The sequence below is a fragment of the Colobus angolensis genome, unplaced genomic scaffold (assembly GCF_000951035.1).
Source record: "Colobus angolensis palliatus isolate OR3802 unplaced genomic scaffold, Cang.pa_1.0 Scaffold161, whole genome shotgun sequence".
In the NCBI taxonomy this organism is placed as follows: Eukaryota; Metazoa; Chordata; class Mammalia; order Primates; family Cercopithecidae; genus Colobus; species Colobus angolensis.
Window position 1 is genome coordinate 8,060,568 of NW_012114722.1, and position 22,851 is coordinate 8,083,418.

At 34.2% G+C, this 22,851-nt stretch overlaps 1 protein-coding gene across 1 annotated transcript in view; it reads right to left on the reverse strand.

The window, feature by feature from the left end:
* PCDH11X (protocadherin 11 X-linked) overlaps positions 1-22,851 on the reverse strand; it is an 820,557-nt gene that overhangs the window by 214,870 nt on the left and 582,836 nt on the right. Inside the window, exon 8 of the mRNA XM_011937280.1 lies at positions 15,827-16,025. Within this exon, the coding sequence (XP_011792670.1) occupies positions 15,827-16,025 (199 nt within the window). The remainder of the gene's footprint in view (positions 1-15,826; positions 16,026-22,851) is intronic.

Here is a 22,851-nt window from a genome sequence, read left to right on the forward strand (position 1 = left end):
GACCATCCTGGCTAACACAGTGAAACCCCGTCTCTACTAAAAAATACAAAAAACTAGCCGGGCGAGGTGGCGGGCGCCTGTAGTCCCAGCTACTCGGGAGGCTGAGGTAGGAGAATGGCGTGAACCCGGGAGGCGGAGCTTGCAGTGAGCTGAGATCCGGCCACAGCACTCCAGCCTGGGGGACAGAGCAAGACTCCGTCTCAAATAAAAAAAAAAAAAAAGAAAAGAAAATGTGACTCACATTGATTTTCTCGTTAGATTTTATCCAGAAGACAAAGCTTTGCTTATTATCAAGTCTTCTATTTTCCTGATTGCAATCTCATTTCCCTTGCCCTTGAAAAAACACATTTGCAGTGACCTCCAGCTTGTTAAATATTCAGCAGAAAGTTTATGGACTTTCCCATAACCTTGATTAAAAGCCTTCTGGGAAACTAAATGCTGAAAGAAGAACTTTATTTGAAAAGCAACTTGAGTGCTCCATGCTGATTTCTGTTTCACTAATAGTACATATAATCAGCAGTCACTGACATAAAATGAGGACAGAGGTAAAATATTGAAAAGCAGTCTTTCTCTTTTCATGAGTTACTGTAGTAGCAGACTAAATGAGATATTTACAACTTGATTTAGCAGAAAGAAGAGATTTATTTTTAAACCCACAGGAGATATGCATAAAGTGACTTGCAGATTCACACTCTACAAAAAAAAACCAAGTAAATGCCCAGACATATATCCCAGTACACATGTATAAACAGATACTCAGAACACACAGTAATGGTACATGAAACAACTCATGATGTTTTGAAACAAAATAACTAGGAGTTTTGAGTATTTTAAAGGTGAAGATCTATGTGAAAACTAATAATTAAGACTAATTTAAGATGAGCTTCTTATATTTTATTAGTAATTTTTGGTTTATCATTTATTCATCGTATTCTTTTGTTCTGGAAGTTCTCCATTATCAGTATCTCAAGAGGCAAGGTAGTAAAATTTCCGGAATTTAAATGCACTGTTCATCTTCAATTAGAATCTTTGATATATACACACACACACACACACACACACACGCACACACAATTCTGGCAAATATATGAAATTATAAACACATATAAAAGAACAAATGCAACAGTTTAAAACACAATGTTAATTATTTGTCTTGTATTGGCCTAAGAAGCAATTGTGAAATTTAGCAGTTGTACCTTATAGACGCTGTAAGTTGTCTGTTTACTCTGTTGATAGTTATTTTTCTGTGCAGAAGCTCTTTCATTAAATTAGATTCCCATTTGTCAATGTTTGCTTTTGTTGCACTTGCTTTTGTGGTCTTGAAATCTTTGCCAGTTCCTATGTCGAGAATGGATTGCTTAGCTTGTATTCCAGGGTTTTATAGTTTGGGGTTTTACATTGAAATCTTTAACCCATCTTGTGTTGATTTTTGTATATGGTGTAAGGAAGCGGTCCAGCTTCAATCTTCTGCATATATTCAGTTATCCCATCACCATTTATTGAATAGGGAGTTCTTTCCCCATTGCTTGTTTTTCTCAGCTTTATCAAGGACCAGATGATTGTATGTGTGTGAACTTACTTCTGGGCTCTCTATTCTGTTTCATTGGTCTATGTGCCTGTTTTTATACCAGTACCATGTTGTCTTGGTTACTGGATCCTTGTAGTATAGTTTGAATTAGAGTAGTGTGACGACTCCCGCTTTGTTCTTTTTAAGAATTGCCTTAACTATTCGGGCTCTTTTTTGGTTCCATATGAATTTTAAAATAGCTTTTTCTAGTTCTGTGAAGAATGTAATTGGTAGTTTGATAGGAATAGAATTGAATCTGTAAATTGCTTTGGGTAACATGGTCATTTTAATGATATCGATTCTTCCTATCTATGAGCTTGAAATGTTTTTCTATTTGTTCGTGTCACCTAGGTCACAGAGTTACTGACAGAACCTAAACTATATATCAGGTCCCCTTTTTTCTAATCATACTCTTTCCACTGAATATACAGTACCAAACAGTTGTGCATGTATTAATTTGATAACCGAATTAATCTTTCCTTCAAAAGCAGAAAGGAGTAAAGGACATGAAGGATTAATTCACGTATCCAGCTTAAGGCCATTTACTTTTTCACAAAAATGATTATATCTCTTTAAAGCCATTTTTACATTTGCTTAAAGTAAAAACATAGATTTAAGGACAAAAAAGCAGAATACAAATGAAGCATTATCATTTGATCCATAGCAATTTTTCAAAACTTCAAATTACTGCTTCAAGAACCCTCATGTTTGCCTAACACTATCTTCATTAGATAATTACTTGTTATAAATCAGCGCAGGCTGAAGTCTGATAGGGCATTCAGCATTCCAGATGTACAGAAGTTTCTTTACTAACTTCAAGATAAAATCTTTTAAAACAAATTGCACTGATTAAAAAACATAGTCTTTATGCTTTCTGTGTAATTTTTTAAATAAAAGAAGGCATATTGTCTTGTGGTTACTAGCAATAAGTCACCTTAAAATATTACAATGAAATGGCTTGGTCTCATATAATACAGCCATTGTAAAGAAATTTATAAAAATATTCTTAAAATTTGCAATGAAACACTCATAATAAAGTAAAACAAAATTGTGCTGCCATGTCTATACAAGAAAAAAATGCAATATTAAAAATGTCTTATTTCTGTGAAGATTTGGAGTTATAAAAATGCCAAATATACTTATTATTCCTTCCTGTTGAGAGTAAGTTAGTTTCCTTCATCTTCAATATATTCAATATTCCCCCACACCTTGAGGACGAATGTTTATTTGTGCTTATGCCTATGTGACAATAAGCCTGATTATAAGTTTGCAATGACACATCATCAATCTCTTCTAACATCTCAAAAAGTAGTCTATACATTTAAATATGAAAAAAATAAAATTTTGACTATATATTTATTACTGCTGGTGCTATTGTAAGATGTGAAACTATTCATCTCTGGGAAAACTTTGGATGGTTAATTTGAGAATGCTAAAATAATTTGAAATAAACAAAATAACCAATAAGTTTTAAACCGTATGAAGTTTTAATTCAAAGGAGCCACAATGTTCTTAACTTGGCTATCTTTGATTCCTACCACGGAATAGAAAAAGCCACATAGTGTGAGCGATGAAAACACACCTGCCTACAATTTCCTTAAGCATCTATATTCAGAAAACATCATGCATACTAAAAACATAGACTTCCCTTCATTTTATGCCCATTAGACTCAAGGCACAAAGCCTCCTAAAATATACTGGGAGGACATTGCAACAAAAATGAATGGTAATCATTTAAAAAGATGCAAGAGCAAATAGTCAATACTTCTTCACTCTTTGGAATTAAACTAGGATATATAAGTAAGCGTTAAGATCAAAAAAAAAAAAGAAATCTTACACATAATCAGCAGTTACCTAATTAAAGTTCCTATCATAGAATACATCCACATTGAATAGCTAAGCAAATATGTTTCCTAAAACTATGAGGACTTTAACAACAGGACATTTCTTTTTTATGACTCAATTGCATATACAAAACACAAATTCTTCTGGATATAGGCAAAAGCAGTCAAATAAAACAGTCCAGCACACCACATTTAATGGAAAACTTATCTGCATCTTTTTTGTCTACTTTCTGTGACTTTCTTGGCTTCCTTTGTTCACCTTTCCCAGTCTGATAATTGTTTGCAAAAGTTGACACTTCAACACTAGCAATGATCCAGAAGAATTCTTAATCTGCTTTAGTGTAATAGGAACCACAGTGACTTCACCTGCAGAGATGTTTGCTGACTTGATTAGTTGACAGTGCAGCTGGTACTCTGTTTTGCTAATGCCCTATCTGCCCTGTTATTCTTCTGATCAGTTTCCTAGAAATGAAGAGTTTCTCTATAGTTGAACACCTAAAATAAAAATGGCATTTATGTTCACCTAGACGACATGAGTGACATATAAATGGAGTGGATTGTTTTTCAAATAAAAATTATCGGAAAAAGGACGGGCACGGTGGCTCACGCCTGTAATCCCAGCACTTTGAGGGGCCAGCACTTTGCGGGGCGAGGTGGGCGGATCATGAAGTCAGGAGATTGGGATCACCCTGGCTAACATGGTGAAACCCCATCTCTACTAAAAATACAAAAAAATTAGCCGGGCGTGGTGGTGGGTGCCTGTAATCCCAGCTACTCGGGAGGCTGAGGCAGGAGAATGGCGTGAACCTGGGAGGCGGAGCTTGCAGTGAGCCGAGATCGTGCCACTGCACTCCAGCCTGAGTGACAGAGCGAGACTCTGTCTCAATAAATAAATAAATAAATAAAAATAAGATGTGTGGATTTTTGTGCACATGTGCACATTTGTGTGTGTGGACAGATATACAGAAAGAAGAGAAAGTCTCTTTATTGAAGAATCAAGCAAATATGCACTGACCTTCAAAACTTTCTGTAATGTTTTTCTGCACTTTACTATGAGGCTTATCTCAAAATTCCTATAATACAAACTCCAGTATGGTAAAATTTTATGTATCTTAAAACATAATATACTGTGTTTGAGGCTTTAGGACAGATTGTCATGAGTTATTTTAATGCCTCAGTTTATCATGGCCAATTGCTGCTCTGCTCTCCTTCATCTTTACCTGGGTCAGCTGCTAAGCACATTTGTTAGAACTTTGCTACCCAAAGTGTATCCCTCACACCAACAGCATTCATATACCCTGGGGACTTGTTAGAAATGAAAACTCTCTGGTCCCTACACCCAACTGCTGAGTTTGCATTTTAACAAAATTTCTGGGTGGTCTGTATGGCATGCGAAACTGAAAAGTACCGTGTGAGAACATGATTATCTTACAAAATATTTTTAAGTGCTGTAAATATGTGTATATACGCAGACAAAGACATGTATTTTCATTTAATACAACAATGTTACAAAGTAACTGTTTTATGATTCCCATTTTAAGGATGCAGAGAACTGAGGCACAGGAAGCCTAAATGTCTTGTCAAATGTCATACTACTAGGAAGAAGCAGACTTGAGATTCTAGTCCAGGCAATCTGTTCCCACTCCATTAGAATGCTTCTCTTCATAATGAGTTATTTAGTCATACATACTTTAATAGCCACTAAGATGTGTTTTGTAGATAAGAGACTAAGAAAGAAATAAAATATAAGAGAATTAAACATATCTGCATCTCTTACATTTTAATGTATTTTTGAAATTTTATGGGTGTTAAAATTCTCCAATTTCAAAAAAAAAAATCTTTCTGGGAGTAGACAGAGAAATTCAAGGTCTTTAAAAGAAGGTCTCTGAAGGTCAACTTTTTTTTTCTTTCTGCAAAAAATAGTATTGCTAAAGCAGCTCTGAAATTTCGGTTTCAAGCATATGATAAATTTCACTTATGCAGTGGTCCAATTCTCTGCCTTGAAAGCAGTATGTTTTTATCCTATATTGAGTACTAACACATAGACAGATTCACTTCAGACTGTTGGACATTATGGGATCTTTCTAGATGAAAGGTTTTTTTTTTTTTTTACCTAGCCACAGTTCATATCCTTTGAAACCCTGAGGGGAGATTCCAAAAAGTTACATGGGTATTGAATTGGGCTTAGTGTGTTTAAGATCTTTCGCCATGATATTTAGATTTCAGATATTATATTTCAGAAGTTAAGCTGTTTTGCAAAAATGTAATGGCTAGTTATTTCAGAAGGGAAGACTTAATAGTTTAATACTATGGCACTTTGAATTGAAATTTCAATATTTGGATTTAATTTGGGTCGAATCCTAAAACTCCAATTTTCTACTTGAATAAAAACATATTTGTGTGACATTTTTCAGTGTATCCTGTTCTATCCAATGCAATTCATAATCAACTGGGGGAAGAGAAATGAGAAAACATTATTCCTGCAAAGTTTGCAATGGATTTAAGCTAGTAAGTTTTATAGAAGATCATCTGAATGAAAAAACAAACACAAACAGCTGAATCAAATACATGATTCATCCAAAAACTGAGAATGCCTTTGGTTCATTCATATATCAAAAATATCTCTAATGAGTACTCTGTCCTTGTAACTACAGTCTGAATTAGGCAAAGATCCCTGAATTCCTTGTTAATATTTAACTTCGTCTTTAAAAATTAGATTAATTAGCTACATTCTTTAAAAGAATGTAGAAGACATGTATGTACCTCTGTAAACTTGACTCCTCCCAGGTTGCAGTGAGCTGAGATGGCGCCACTGCACTCCAGCCTGGGTGACAGAGTGAGATACCGTCTCAAAAAAAAAAAAAAATTGACTCCTCCTTCAAATGAAATTTAAGAGGTATTTATGCAATATGAGGATGCACATTTTCCAAAGAGACAGGCAGAGTACAGTTCAATGGAAAAATAAATTAGAACAAATTGTCAAGTTCAGTTTTAGATTGTTACATGCATAAATCTAAAGAAATCACAGTCTAAACTCAACCCTGGAAAACTTTATCATTAAAATAAAAATTATAGTGAGCCAAGTGAACCTTGCAATGCACTATTGATAATCCAAAGAGTAGGAGTAGAATCTTCTAAAAGTTAATTAAAACTCAGTTTTTTTACATGCTTCAATAATATTGTCCTATAAAACTGATGCTATTTTCAAGATTATCAAGTATTCTTCTCAAAATATTTTTATTTTTGCATGACTTTCTTAATCCAGAGTATCAATTTCTATGATGTCATCTATTAGTATAAATAAAAATCTGATCAACTGTATATGTGAGACAAACTTCATATAATTTAATGGATTGAGCAGAGTCCAACTCCTTTTCATCTCTAGGATAAACAACTAGAAATGAAAAGGAGTTGGACTCTGCTCAGACCATTAGAACTAGAACTAGAGATAGAAGCAGGATAGCTTTTTTTTTTTTTTTTTTTTTTTTTTTTGAGACGGAGTCTCTCTGTCACCCACCCAGGCTAGAGTGCAATGGTGCCATCTCGGCTCACTGCAACCTCCCGCTCTCAGATTCAAGCGATTCTCCCACCTCAGCCTCCCAAGTAGCTGGGATTACAGGCACCCACCATCATGCCCGGCTAATTTTTGTATTTTTGTAGAGATGGGGTTTCACCATGTTGGCCAGGCTGGTCTTGAACTACTGACCTCAGGTGATCTGCCCATCTCAGCCTCCCAAAGTGCTGGGATTACAGACATGAGCCACTGCGCCCAGCCGAAATCAGGATAACTTTTATAGGACATTTATATAACTATAAAAGTTATTCTGCTTTCATCTCAAGTTCTAATCATTGTCCAAAAAGGACTATTATAATAGGGTTTACCCAAAACATTTTGACTATATGTCACACTATTAACTCAGTTGATTGAGTCTATCAAAATCAGTTCGTTGAACTGAGACTTCATTCTTCTAGAAAGTGGAAGTAGCATAGAGTCTCACAGGAATTTCATATAGAGGAAGGGCTGAGTTTACAGCAGAATGCATAAAGGATATATTCACATATTCTGAGTTTCTCCTCCTGGAGATTCTGTTTATGTACTTTTCATGATATTCAAAGGAAATTTACCTTCTAAAATTCATTTTTAATTCCAAGTTGTTCTGGAAGTAATCATACACACAAGTACACAATTTAACTACATTAGATAAGCATAGTGAAGAGTGGCTAGTTTTCCTGACATAGAGATCGTTATCATTCAGCATGTTTATAATTTTTTCTACACTACTTTCACTGGTTAGCACAAACAGTGATTTTAGAAATCGGCAGTCCATATTGCTCCAAATGCCCTTTAAGGGCATTTTTAAAATGGGAACCTTTTTAAAAAAAATAAAGGGCCTCATCACATATAAAAAAGTTTTCCATTTGGATATATTATAACATTCCCCTTGAGTAATGATAATGCTAAATTTTATACTACTTTTCTCTCATGAGTTGTTTTATTTAAATTTCAAAAGTAACTGCTTACCAACATTAGTGACTCTTATTTTGGAACACAATAAACGATAAACATCAAATCTTAATTTAGAACATTAAGTTGTTGCTTAAAAGGGCCAAATCTCAGTTATCTCATTTTCATAATGAGGGAGCTGGACTAAATAGCACCCAAGGTCCCTTAGAGCTCTAAAATTTAAAGACAGTGTAAAAGGCAACACCTGCACATGTAAATTCTGGGATTTTACTAGTTACAAAATTATGACCTTAGAAGGGGCACTAGAGATTCGTATAATCCCTTCATTATATAAATTAAGAAAAAGAGACACAGTGAGGTTAAAAGACCTATCCAAGTTCACAGAGCTAGTTAATTGCAGTAAACGGATTAGAGTTCTGTAATACGTAAGGTGATTGCCTAAAACAAATTATCTACAATGGTCTGTGCTGAAAAGGTTCCTGAATAGTGATTACAAAATGAATTACTGCAATAAAAATTCTTACTCAATGTTCTAATATTTTTATTGTATAATTAAGTAGATACCCCGAAATAATATTTAAAATTACCAGCTTTCTCAGAGCCTTTGAGGTCTATACAAATTGCAAGAGAAGAATTTTCTAAGAAAAAAATAAACTTTTAATGGCTAACTTCATATACACTATTCAGAAAAAGTTTGTTTAGATAGCATACACACATTTCCAATATATGATTGATTAAAAAAAGAAGTGCCAGATAAAGACCATGTACCTAGTGGAACTGGGAAAACAATTTCTAAGATTATTGATTAAGATAGAGAAAAAAATGGCTAAGTGAACACTGTTATCTCTATTCTATTCTCTATTGAGCATCTTCAGCTTTCAATAAAATGTAAATTTAAAAATCACAGAAATCATGGTAAGACAGATGGTCTATAGTTATTCATTTTTAAATGAATTCCTTGATATATTCACTAGTTGTTGAATGTTCTGTTGATGAAAGCAATTATGAGAGATGCAAGTTATTGTACAATTTTAAAAGTGTCATGGAGATTAAAAATATGTTGCTACAAGACTCCTCATCCATTAAAATTTATAAATCATTTTAAAATAAGATGTTGATGTGTGGCTAACACTACTAAACATTCCAAGTCGCTCAAATGCTACATCTTGAATGACTGATTATACTGACTTTCAAAGAACTACAAATAATAACAAATGGCAAACAGTCTGTGTTATAGGCAAAGGAAAGTGAGAAGTAAGATTTTTTAAAAAGCAGAAGAAAGAAGGTTGTCATAAAATGAATTGTCTCATGGCTCATAAATTATAGAAACACAAATGTTTAATGACCTTTATTATTTGGTGTAGGAAGCTTAATAAAATTTAGAAGTAAGAGAAGGTTTATTGTGAAGAGAAGGCCACCTATTCTCTGTCACTTTAGGTGATTATTCAAGCTTATTGACATTCCAGATCTTATGGCATTGGCTTTCAATTGGCAGCTTGTGCCAATCTCCTAGTGCTTGTCACTTTCAAACAGAAAAGACAAGATAAGAGATTGCTTTACTTATAGTGGCCTCCTTTTGAGTGATTAACCTCTATCTAATCCATATTAGACTTAAGATATTAAAGATACACTCATCTTAGAGACTGTCACCCAAATAAAAGCCTGTAAATGTCTTCAAGTCTCCAACTTTAAAGATATACTTCTCATTTTAATTCATGACCTCTATAATTTTTAAAGATTATCTCTAGCATAAAGCCTTTGTTGCCTTCACAGAGCCTATATACTCCAAATTAGCAGTCATTTTTTCAATTGGTCTACATTGAGATGCCATCTCTTACATAGGGAAGTTGAATATGCTAGGATGGTATCATAAGATGTGTTTTACCCATTTTCTTATTATAATATATTTATAAACTTTCATAAGTTTCAATAGAGAAAGATTTACTTTTCAAAAGCTTGTCTGTTTAAATGGTAAAATTAATATACATCACAGAGCGTCTGCTACCAGATCACTGTTTATACCTGCCTAAGCACATGTATTATAAAAACTACTATCACTACCAAGTATACCTTATTCGCTCTAAAACTACAGCAGATGACTGAATTCTTGGGTGTAACCATTCTTTATAATCTATTTATATATAGATACTTTTCTAACACTATTTATATAACACATCAGGGACTAAAATAAACTGGTAATCATAGACAGTATCAATTATTACAATGATATTTCATTTGAAAAAGAATAAAAGTGACTTTTGATATTATTGTTATCTTAAAAATGTTAATAGATATTAAGGAAATTTTTAAATTTTCAATAGGAGCATAAAGCTATATATTATTTTCTGTTGGCAAGGCAATGAAATAGAGCAGGCATTTGTCCTGTATTTCCAGAACCCAGGGCCATGGAGTCCAACCTCTTTCTCGAAATAGACCATAACTGATATCATTGATAATGATAATGTCACTCCTTAGAAATATTGATTAATTTTTCAAAACGCAAGACATTAAGATTGCTGAGCTGGTTTAAATTATTTTACTCCCCACTCTCTACCATGGACTGACACTATTATATAGGCTAATGAGCACAGTTTTAAGAAATAATCTTACAAATACATAGCCTGCAGAGTCAGAATTGGCCTTGCTACGTAATTAACCTTTAAAGGGAGCATAACTTCTTTTTCTTAAGTGGAATATATTTTCTATTTGTTTTATGTAAAAATATTAACAAAATGATGCCATTCACTTTTCTTTTCATTGTAATACATGAATTGATATGTGACTTTCATCAAAAATGCATGTTAAATAAATATTAGAAAGCCTATGGAGTCAAATTTTCCTGGGCATATAGCAGCAAACAAAAGCACTTAATTAACAGTTATATGGGTAACATTCACTGAAATGTGGATTCAGATGATTTCCTGCCACATCAGAAGTGTTACTCTCCTCTTAAATATGCTAACCAATACTACTCCTTTTTTCTATAATTGAATCATATTTTCTTCTTGAATTTTTTAGATAATTAATTAGATCACTGCTTTCCCCAAGGTACTAGTATATCAATATTTTCCAGGAAAAAATATTTCCATGGCTTTATTTTGCTTTTAGACAACTGACTCCTAATGTTTTTATTTAAGAAAGGCTGAGTTTTAATGGCCCATTACTAGCTTATTCTTTTAAAGTTTCACAGTTTTTGGTTTTGATTTTTTAATTTTATCAGTAGTCTACCTTTAGAATTAGATATTGAAATAATGAGATGTTCAAACACTTACTAGTAATTACCCTAGTGTTATTCATGTCAATACTCTTAGCAGATCAGGAGAAAATCTGACATTTCTCTGAGTAGAAATTCATTCTAGTCAATCAAATTGGTCTCCCACTTTTTATACCAATTTATTAGATTACTGGTAGAAGATCAATCAAAGTGCTTTGCCAGGGCAAGATTAATTACTTCCTCATTGTGAATTAATTAGTAGTGTATTTGAGTGCTAAGCAAACCTGATCTACTGAAATAAAAATGAATGTCAAACAGATGTGCTAACCTGAGATAAACTCTAGCAGACATCATTTTAACAAAAACATATATTTGTCTTTATTTTAAATATATAATTTTTTATCTCCAGATGTTCTTGAAACTCTATATTTTCTTCTTTTGTATCACAGAAATGACTATGGTATGGAAAAAAAGAGGAAAAGCATTAACTTTTCTGGGGGAAGATGAAGAAATTTCACTCAAGTATTTTGTTACTTTAAGATTCAATGTTAGACACTAAACTGGCTGTAACATTTTCAGATAGAGTGACTTCATGTGTGAAATGACCACATATAATGAAGAAGTTTTAAAAAATACAGATGACATAACTTGTTCAGTTGAAGAAAATTAAAATACTGATATAAACTAAATCATTCTCCTCTTCATCGTAGGTGGATTTTCTCTGCAATTGAACGGATTTATGGCTAGAAAGCTGAAGACTGATTTGGGCCTCTTTAGCGATACTCTATTTCACCATTTCTCTTCCAAAGAAGTATGGCTATTTTCTCTCTTCCAATGAAGCTGGAAAATTATAATATGCCAGCAGATCAGTAGAAATATAAAAATATTAGTAGTTACCCTTTTAGATCCAACTTACCTATAGTGAAAGAGTAGCAATGCATTCTCTATTTGAGGACAAAACATAAAAACCCGGCTTCATATACATAGACTATTAAAAAATATCAGAAGTTTAATGTGATACACATTTGCTAATATTTCTATGTGTCTCAGAACTCAGTTTGAATTATAAAAACAGAAAAAAAAATTAGAAAAGAAATTGGAAAGCATTTTAAAATCATATGCTCAAAAATCATATTTTACCTGAGACTACTTAAAAATAAATAGATAGGAACACAGGGCCATACATAGTTTAACGTGTTTACAGTAGTCCCAAGAGGATCTCACCATCCTCAAATCTCTGAGTTAACACTATACATGGATATGTAAAACCCTCAAGAGTAGACTCACAACTTGTTCGTTACCAAGGCCACATGTGTCTCCATGAATGTGTCTCAAGAAAATCCTTTGAAAATGCAGACATTATCTGTTCCAGTATCCACAGTAACCCAACAGCAATCGGTGCTGTTTTTGAATTGGGTTTCCGTTTTGTTTTTGCTTTTTAACAGATTAACTAGCTTCAAAGAGCAGGGTTCATTGTAAATAATCTGATGAGGCTATGGTAGGAGGAAAGGTCTGGAATATAGGTTGTTATCCAAGGAAGACAGAACTGTATGGAATGGCATTAAGTGACCCTTAGTCCATTGGCCACAGTAAAGAGATTGCAATTATAAACTACAACTAGATGGAATGAGACAGGGTATTTTATTGAATTTGTCTCCTCAAAAAGTAATAATTGGCTTGAGTTTGTTTTCTTTATTTTAAAAAGGAAAGCTAATAGTCTTGGCAAAAGACTTAAGAGAATGAATTGTGTGATTTCTTCATCTAAACAGCAGATTTTTATCCACCAGGGAACTATATTTTTAAAGCAGTATTAATAAATCCCTCTAGCAAATTTTACAGAATACCCTTACTCATAAATGTCATATTTATTTCTGTTTTGTGAATGTACAAAGGATTTGCAGAACTATGTGCTATTTTTGGCAATCCACTAGCAAGCAAGCAAGCAAGAAAGCAGATTGAAGATGTAATAAGTTTCAAAATATGAAATGGGAACTGTGAAAATTAATTCCATTGCTTAAGGACAGCATTTATTTCCTCTAACATTTTGCATTCCTATTTGTGGTGCTATTGACTAACACTGCACAGTTTATTGGCATCTGCTCCATATCACAAAACCCATTATTGGGTACTATTTCAGAGCTATAGCTTTGCTTTTTGAAGAATCAGAATACCTTATCATCAGTATTAGCCTAAAGAGATTACTTTGCTATGGCCTATTCTAAACCAGCTATGTTTTTTCTTTTTAATTAAAACAAAACACACACACACACACACACACACGTGTACTATGTTAAACATTTCACTACTATGACACATTAGGACAATGGAACTTCATTTCAAGTAAATTATTGCGCTTCTTGCCCTTTTAGTAAGGTCTCTGACTGTCCCAAAACAAAACACCTAACCAAAATTTTCTTGGAACATGATTCAGGGGGAGGTTTCACTTTTAGTAGGAGAGCAGTTTGTTAGTATTATTCATAGTAAAAAATAACCTTTAAACATTCACTCAACAATATTGTTAGACTTATAGAAAATGGGTATTCATTTTTAATTATATCTACCCTTTGCATATGTTTATTAAAATAATAAGCAGTAAAATATATAATTTGCTTTACTATTATCATTGCCCACAGACATCTCGATTTTAAAATAAAATCAATTTAGCAACTAAAGTTTCTAATGCAAAATTTGTGAGTCCTTCACCCTGTAGAGTAATTATGAACAAGATACTTAATGTTCAAGATAATGGTGTCAATATAATTAGAAGAGATAAATGTTTAGCTCCTAATAGAAAACATCCTTTTTTTTTTAAAAAAAAAGCCCCTAAATATGTCAGCTAATACATCGATGTTAGCACTTATATCATTAACTATAAACAAGATCAGCTTCTGTTAAGAACTATGTGTTTGAATACTTTTTAAAACAACTACTTATTTCTAGATATAATTGAGATTAAAAAGCTATATTTAATGTTAAATGTTTTATTATTTCTAATGTATACCAATTCTCCTATTATTATCAACAGTATTCCATTTGAGTCTCATTCAGTTGGAATTTTATTTCAGGGTGAGATGTGCACTGTGGATGCTTACTCTGAGTTTACTCTTTAATTGTTGCTATGCAATCCTCTATGAAAGAGGCTTAGTAACACATGTCGTGCAAAGGAATCAACTCTTCATAGTTTATAAAAATGATTCTTATTCCATTTCTATATTCTTATTTAACAGGGAATGATAGATCTACAACTAAAACAATAATTTATGGAGTAAAAAACATCAGTGGCACCCTTGTTTAATGTATATTTGTTACGTATGATCATATTCTTATTAGAGATTGGCTCTTAGTTCATTACACAAGTAAATATAATCACAACTATGTATTTCCACCAGGAGTCATTATGCTGTGCTATACAAAGTAATTTGAAGATAGTTCAGTGACACAAAGTATAGGGGATTTTTTTTATCTTCAGAACAAATATTGATCATTTATTCCAAGTATAAAATTGAAAGTATAAAATTGAAAACATCTACTATCTAGTAGATGTTTAGGACTGTCTGAACTTGCTGACTCAAAAGTCTCTAATATTTTTATATTAAAATACCTATAATATATAGCATCTAAATTTGTCGAGAGAAAAAGTTGATGTTATGTTGTCATTGGTTTCATGTGTTTAGCCTCAGATTATATCATAATGTGTAACCAATCCATTTCCCTATTTTTTGAAGTTTCAAAAATAGAGGATTAAAATACAATGATAGGGAAGCTATTTTGTTCTAAAGCCCAGAAGCTTTACTTGAATTATACATCCCTGCCATCCATAATGCTCAAAATAATCTTTCAAAATATCTGATTTATATTACCTTATTTATGTTTTTGCCAGGTATTTGGCCCATTTTTTTCATACTGGTTTATAGCTATGACTTTTCTCTCACATATATTGTATGCTTTTTTGTACCTACATACTTTTATGTATATAACATAAATGGAGCAAATTGTAGCTTCTTGCAATTTCAAGAATCTTCTGAGAAATATATATCTTATCAAATTTTGTATTTCCTGAAATTATAAATCAGCGAGGTTGTTCGCTACACGTTCAAGATAATACCTTTAATGAAGTTTTATTTAATATCAACTCTATGATCCTTTTAAAGAGTTCAACATCTTTGGAATTTGTAAAACACAGATTTTGTGCCTTCTGTCTGAAGACCAAATGTGAATACCTTTCTAAACAGTAACATGGCACAGGTGTGTGATTTCAGTATATTACTGAAAACCTCAGATGTACTCTCCTACCCTGGAGTCAGGATCTCTTATTTCCTCAGAAAGAAAATGACTGTCAATGGTTTTTCTCTCCACTAAAAATAAAAATAAAATCTAGAAAATAATTTTTATATATCAGAAAAAATTTACACCTCCACAAATAAATGAATAAAATAAAATAAATTGGCTGTTTATATACAAATAAATATACAGGTGTACATAAATGGAAAATTCTATCTATGCCTTAACAAAGTCACTATAATAAATTTCATTCACAGTAGTTATGATCATACATTTAAAATATTATCAACTGCTGCATACATGCCATCCATCTAATTCTGTATGTTTACCTTTCAAAAATGTGTCACTATGCACAATAACATAATAAATTAGCCCATGTTATTATGACTATGATAGCTTGACTTGTAAACACAGTAAACCCGTTTATATTGAGGAACCAGAGAGGTATCACTTACTAGATTCAGGATCGGAGTTGCCATCCCCTTCAGTGCGATTGCTGGGTGTGACATGATCAAAGTACTCCTCCTGAGGATAGCCAAGGGGCAGGCCATGGGATGTGCTGGTAAGGCTGCCTGCATCATGGTCCTCCAGTCCACCATCACTGCCGCTTTCCTGAGAGCCTTCTGGCAGGTGAAATGTGACACGCCGCTGGGACTGAAAGGGAGAATGAAAATGACAGGGTTTCAGATATGATCTGAATAATTGCTTAATGCCTGCAATTTAGAAAATGCATTATTTTGGCTAACTGGTGAAGACACATTAACATTATCTTGAGTTGTGAACAATTTCAGGCTTTTGTGAATAAGCATTTCTGTGTTCAAACCTTCACCTGAAGGCAGTGTTGCTTCCATTATATTTCGAAACAAGGCATAGCTAGATGCAGAATGAAAGTCAACTTGCTCTAAAGCAAGAGACAGTCAACTTTTTAGCATATTTGAGCAAACCAGAAATTCTAATCATCATTTCAACATGTATTTATTTAAGTATTATTTGGCAATAACTTATTTTTTGAATAATAAGTGTGGATAAACATAACCATACTTTTTTGCTGTATCTGTAAGTTGCTAGTGGGCTGAAACTGTAAATAATAACACAAATTTATTCAATCGTGTAGGCTTAGAAAACTAAAAGTACATCATCTTTTAGAAGAATCTTAGGGACAAAATTTTGAATTGGAATGTATTTATATTGATTTTACTTTCTAAGAAAAAAATAATTACATAATATGGATAACAGTTAATGGTAATTATAAAAATAAACTATAGTTATCATCATAAATGGTATTCCTAGCAGAACACAAAAATATATATACAAGTAAAAATATAAAGAGGAGGCATTTGGTTTCTGAAAGAAGTTTGTAACATCTTCACCAGATCTTGTAGCAGCATTTTTGTTTGCAGCATTTCTATGCTATATGTAGTAGTATAGAAATATAGGCTCCCCAATGGACATCACCTCTTGATATTCAGACTTTCATGTAGCCTGAGACCACATTGAATCTGCACAGACTCTGTAATCAAACCTTGTACCTTCTGCTTTGCACCCTTGGAAAACTCACCACGGAAAATAACGGCTTCATTGAAAGTAGTTTGAGTACTGGGATCATGCCATACTGTGGGGAAGGCCAAGCTAACTGCATGGAAAGACTGTATAAAAAGAGACTACAACGCCTAGAGAGGCCCAGCTGTTCCAGCCACTCAAGTTCAGGCACCGGCTATGTACATGAAGAACCCATTATGAACATTCCAGCTGGTGGCCTTATTGGAGTCATCCTAACCATCTTCAGACATTTGAGCACCCCCTACTTAAGGCAGCAGTCACTATGGAGCAGAAACAGCTATATCTGCTGTACACTACCTAAATTCCTGACCTAAAAATTAAGAAGGACTATTGATTTTTATGTCCCTGAAGATTACTGATGGTTTGCTATGTAACAATAGATCAACCAAAGCACTAAACTAATGACAGCATGAAAGCTTCAAATTAGGTATAATTTATTTAAGAGACTTACATACATCAAAGATCACAATAATTTAGGTCCTAGGCATTTTCATAACAGAATGCGTATGTTTTCACAAATTCAGGTCTAACAGTCAGCCATTTCTTCAGATGGAGCTATGAAAAGATTTGAATATCATACTTCAAACTTATTGGAAGATATATGAAAATATAATAGATGCATATATTTAAGTAGCTCACTTGAATCTTCTTTAATTTTTAGCCATTATTTTTTACATTAAAGTCTTAATAAAATATGAGAAAATGACTAATGCATGTAATATGTCATATAATATATCTTATGGAATATGCTTATGATCATAAAATTACTCCTTCTAATGAGAAATAGTCTGCTGATTTTCTACATATAAGTGTAACAGCCAGACATAATTCTTTTGGGCCTCTCAGAGGGAGTCACGGGTGGTGTTGGTTAAGGTAACTCTTAGCAGAACTAGTACGAGCAGAAAATAAACGGAATAAAAGAAAAGCTTGCTGGAACTGAATAATATTGAGGAGTTCAGAAGGCAGAGGTTTTTGTTGTTGTTGGTTTTGTTTTGTTTTGTTTTTTTGAGACAGGGTCTCATTCTGTCATCCAGGTTGGAATGCAACGGCACAATCTTGGCTCACTGCAACCTCCACCTCCCAGGCTCAAGCGACCCTCCCATCTCAGCCTCCCAAGTAACTGGAACCACAGGTGCGCACCACCATGCCAAGTTAATTTTTTGTATTTTTGGTAGAGATGGGGTTTCTCCATGTTGTCCAGGCTGGTCTCAACCCTTGAGCTCAAGCAATCCACCCACCTAGACCTCCAAAAGTGCTAGGATTACAAGCATGAGCTACCTCACCCAGCCTTGGTTTTAGTTTATTGGGGGATGAGTGTTAGGTTGTGTGGAAGCTGTGAGGAGTGAGATTGGCTGTATTATCTGATTAACCACACTGTACCTTCTAAGATTTAAAGCATTTATCAGGTAAATAATGCAATTGAAATATCTTTTTGTATGCTTTTTCCTGGTCAATATCCCTTTTTCTGTTTGTATCTAGAACCCACAGTGTAAAGAGGAAAATAAAAGCTTCAGGTCGTCTTCTGATCACCTCTACACAGACATAATCCGAATGTTACCCTGAATTACAGGACATTAAAATACATGGATTACCTAGCCTGTCAGTCATCTATTATTTATTAGTACTAAAGATATTTCGTATGGAGCTACTGAAATAGTCATCAATGCTATATTCTTCAAAAGCAGAGTTTCATAAAAGTTTACAAAAAGTTTAGCTGCTTCAACTCTAAAGTCTCAAAGTACTAAATAAGCCCTTGTGAAACCGCCTTTCCAAAATTATGACTGAGACAGTGAAAGGTATCTAATCTAGCCAACTCCATCTTGCTTCTAGCCTCCAAGCTGCCCTTGTCCATTCCTGGGAATAGGCTGAACTAACTTTGAGAGAAACTTAGTTTATAGTTTAAAACAAATACACTAACAGCCCTTTCCCAAAGCCGACCTCCTTTCCTGGGGACTAGATTGCCTTTGTAAGATTAACATTAGCCACAAGATTAGAAATTATGGTTTAGGAGTCATGCAGCTGGAGGCTACAAGATTCTGACCCTCCCTAAACTGCTCCTAGGATCAGTGCTTGAGATAGTTTGCAGATCCTGCACTTGATGGACCAGCTGGCACCACCTAGATTGATAAACCGGCTCATCTGATCTTGTGGCCCCACCCAGGAACTGACTCAGCCCAAGAAGACAGCTTTGAATCTCTATGATTTTGCACCTGACCAATCAGCACTCCTGGATCACTGGCTTCCCCCCACCCACCAAGTTGTCCTTAAAAACTCTGCTCCCCAAATGCTCAGGGAGACTTATTTGAGTAATAATAAAACTCTGGACTCCAAACACAGCCAACTCTGTGTGAATTACTCCTTCTCTATTGCAATCCCCCGTCTTGATAAATCGGCTCTGTCTAGGCAGCAGGCAAGGTGAATCCACTGGGTGGTTACATTTGCATTCTTGTAAATAAACTAAAACATTGTCAATAGCTTGTTGGATCTATGTAGAAGTTCATTATATATATATATAATACAACATTTAAAGAAACTATCATCAGAGTGAACAGGCAACCTACAGAATGGGAGAAAATATTTGCAATCTATCCATCTGACAAAGGACTAATAGCCAGAGTCTACAAAGAACTTAAACAAATTTACAAGAAAAAAACAAACAACCTCATCAAAAAGTGGAAGAGGGATATGAACAGACATTTCTCAAAAGAAGACATTTATGCATCCAACAAACATGAAAAGAAGCTCATCGTCAATGGTCATTAGAGAAATGCAAACAAAAATCACAGTGAGGTACCATCTCACACCAGTTAGAATGGTGATCATTAAAAAGTCAGGAAACAACAGATACTGGAGAGGATGTGAAGAAATAGGAACACCTTTACACTGTTGGTGAGAGTGTAAATTAGTTCAATCATTGTGGAAGACAGTGTGGCAATTCCTCAAGGATCTAGAACCAGAAATACCATTTGACCCACTAATCCCTTTACTGGGTATATAGCCAAAGGATTATAAATCATTCTACTATAAAGACACGTGCACACATGTTTATTGCAGTACTGTTCACAATAGCAAAAACTTGGAACCAACCCAAATGCCCATCAGTGATAGACTGGATGAAGAAAATGTGGCACATATGCAACATGGAATACTATGCAACCATAAAAAAGGATGAGTTCATGTCCTTTGTAAGGACATGGATGAAGCTGGAAACCATCATTCTTAGCAAACTAACACAGGAACAGAAAACCAAACACCGCATGTTCTCACGCTTAATTGGGAATTGAACGATGGGAACACGTGGACACAGGGAGGGGAACATCACACACTGGGGCCTGTTGGAGGGTGGGGAAATAGGGGAGGGATAGCATTAGGAGAAATACCTAATGTAGATGACAGGTTGATGGATGCAGCAAACCAACATGGCACATGTACACAAATGTAAAAAACCTGCATGTTCTGCACATGTATCCCAGAAATTAAAGTATAATTTTAAAAAAAATCACAACATTGAACTACAGTTTTAAGAAAAATAAACTAATCATCCTCTAGGATCCCTCTTATAACCAGTAAATTGAAGGGTCAGCAAACTTTTTCTGTAAATAATTAGATAGTAAATATTTTAGGCTTCGTGGGCAATATGATACAGTCTGTGTCTCAATAATTTAACCCTAATTTTGTAGTGTAAAAACAGTCATAGACAATATGAAACTGAATGGACCTGTGTTCCAATGAAACTGTACTTATGAACATTAAAATTTAAAATTTAGATACTTTTATGTATTATTAACTATAATGTTTTGCTTGAACTTCTTCATCATTTGGCTCTAAAAGCCATGGTTTGAAGACCTCTGATCTGGAAGGCTAATTGTGTCAATATGGAAAAGCTGGTTAAAGATAATTATTGTACAGTATAAAAGGGCTACTACATTAATGTTCATGTTATAATTTGTTCATGACAAATTTCTGTCTGTAGCTCTGCAGAGAAGCTGTGATACAGCAATTAAAACAAATCTACTGACTGGAATAGTGACTTTATGGGATGGAAATAAATCTTGGCGTTTTCATGAATAAATATTTGCCCTGAATAGCTAGTTACTTTCTGCCAGTAGCAGAGAGAAATAACACAGGATGCCTCTCCCTAAAATCTACACACCTCATTTTTAGCTCAAATGAATCAGAATTCCAGAACACAATACCCAGACATTATATTGGTGTCACTCACATAAATCATTTACAGACTAAATACCAAATCCCTAACATTCTTGTGCCCATTAAACCTCATGAAGGCATCATTTCATACTAATTATTAGGTAAATGTTTTTACATTTCATAACATGATGCAAGTGGCATTTTGGACAGGTTAATCTGGCACCAAAGAAGCTGCATGAAGATAGGTGACCCAGTGATTCTAATTATAGAATACTTGAGTATCATATTAGAGAAGGCTCATTAGAATTACCTATTATACAACCTTGCACATGCCATGAGTTCAAATCTAATACACTCTAACCCAATCTTCCTTTAGATTCACTGTCATCACCAGTAACTCTGATTAGAAAGAGTAATCAATCATATGTAGGGTCTCATTACTTTCTAAGGATTACCATATGCACGTTTGTTTTTGATTTATGTATAAAACATTTTGAATTTCAAACTATTAAGAATACTTTAAGATTCCAAGTCCCCACATTTTATAATAGTAAACAACTTCATTCTGGATGTCAGAGGATTTCTGCTTTTTTTTCCATAGGTACTGTCTCTTAGCCAAATGATTTATAATTACTAAATATATCGTAAAGTAAAATGTGCAAATAGCTGGTTAGAAACTAAAGATTTTCATATGCATTATATGTCCAGCACACATATCCCATGTGAAGATCATAATTCCCAGTGTAAAAACTCACAGATGACGTATCAGGCCTTTTTATTTTGTAGCAGGCCTTTACTGTTTGGCCCTGAAATTTGCAGTCATAAAACTTTCTACTTTACCAATTCAAGTCATTTCGCAGGATGGATCAGTTGATCTGTTGGCTTAATTGGGTTTTCACTGCCTCTTCTCTTCTCTTCTCTTCTCTTCTCTTCTTCTCTTCCCTTCTCTTTTCTTTTTTTTTTCTTTTCTCGAGATGTACTCTCGCTCTGTCGCCCAGGCTGGAGTACAGTGGTGCGATCTCAGCCTACTGCAATCTCTGCCTCTGGGGTTCAAGTGACTCTCCTGCCTTAGCCTCCCAAGTAGTTGGGACTACAGGCGCCTGCCACCAAGCCCGGCTAATTTTTGTACTTTTAGTAGAGATGGGGTTTCACCCTATTGGCCAGACTGGTCTTGACCTCCTGACCTTGTGATCTGCCCACCTCAGCTTCCCAAAGTGCTGGGATTACAGGCGTGAGCCACTGCTCTCGGCCTCACTGCTCCATTTCATAAAATTTGAATAGTCTCATTTCTCATGTTTCTGGGGTTTTTACCCTTCATGGCTATTTTTTTTTAAGTACCATAACACATCACTAGCATGTGTTGGAGGCTTTTTATGAAGTTACATTGTAGCTTCATAAAATACATTGAGTCAGGTGATCTCCTAGCTCTGACTATTCTGCCATTACATTTTTCATGGTATATGTTGTGTGTGTGGGGGGGGGGGCGGGGGGCAGAGCCAGACACAAGTTTTGCTGATTAGAAGACTACATGACATTATAAGCAGGCAATTTTCCTTCTTTCCTTGAATCATAACTCATTTCAGCTCAATCAGAATGGAAATAATCTATTTGTAGATATGCAAGATGATGCTTCTTCTTTCAGGAATGTTATTGCTTATAAATTGTTAAATTGGCTATTACCACAGTTGTGTGAACTTTGAAAATGAAATAGCAATATTGTGAATGTTTGAGAAACTACAGTTCTTTGACTAACATTTAAAATATGACAGAA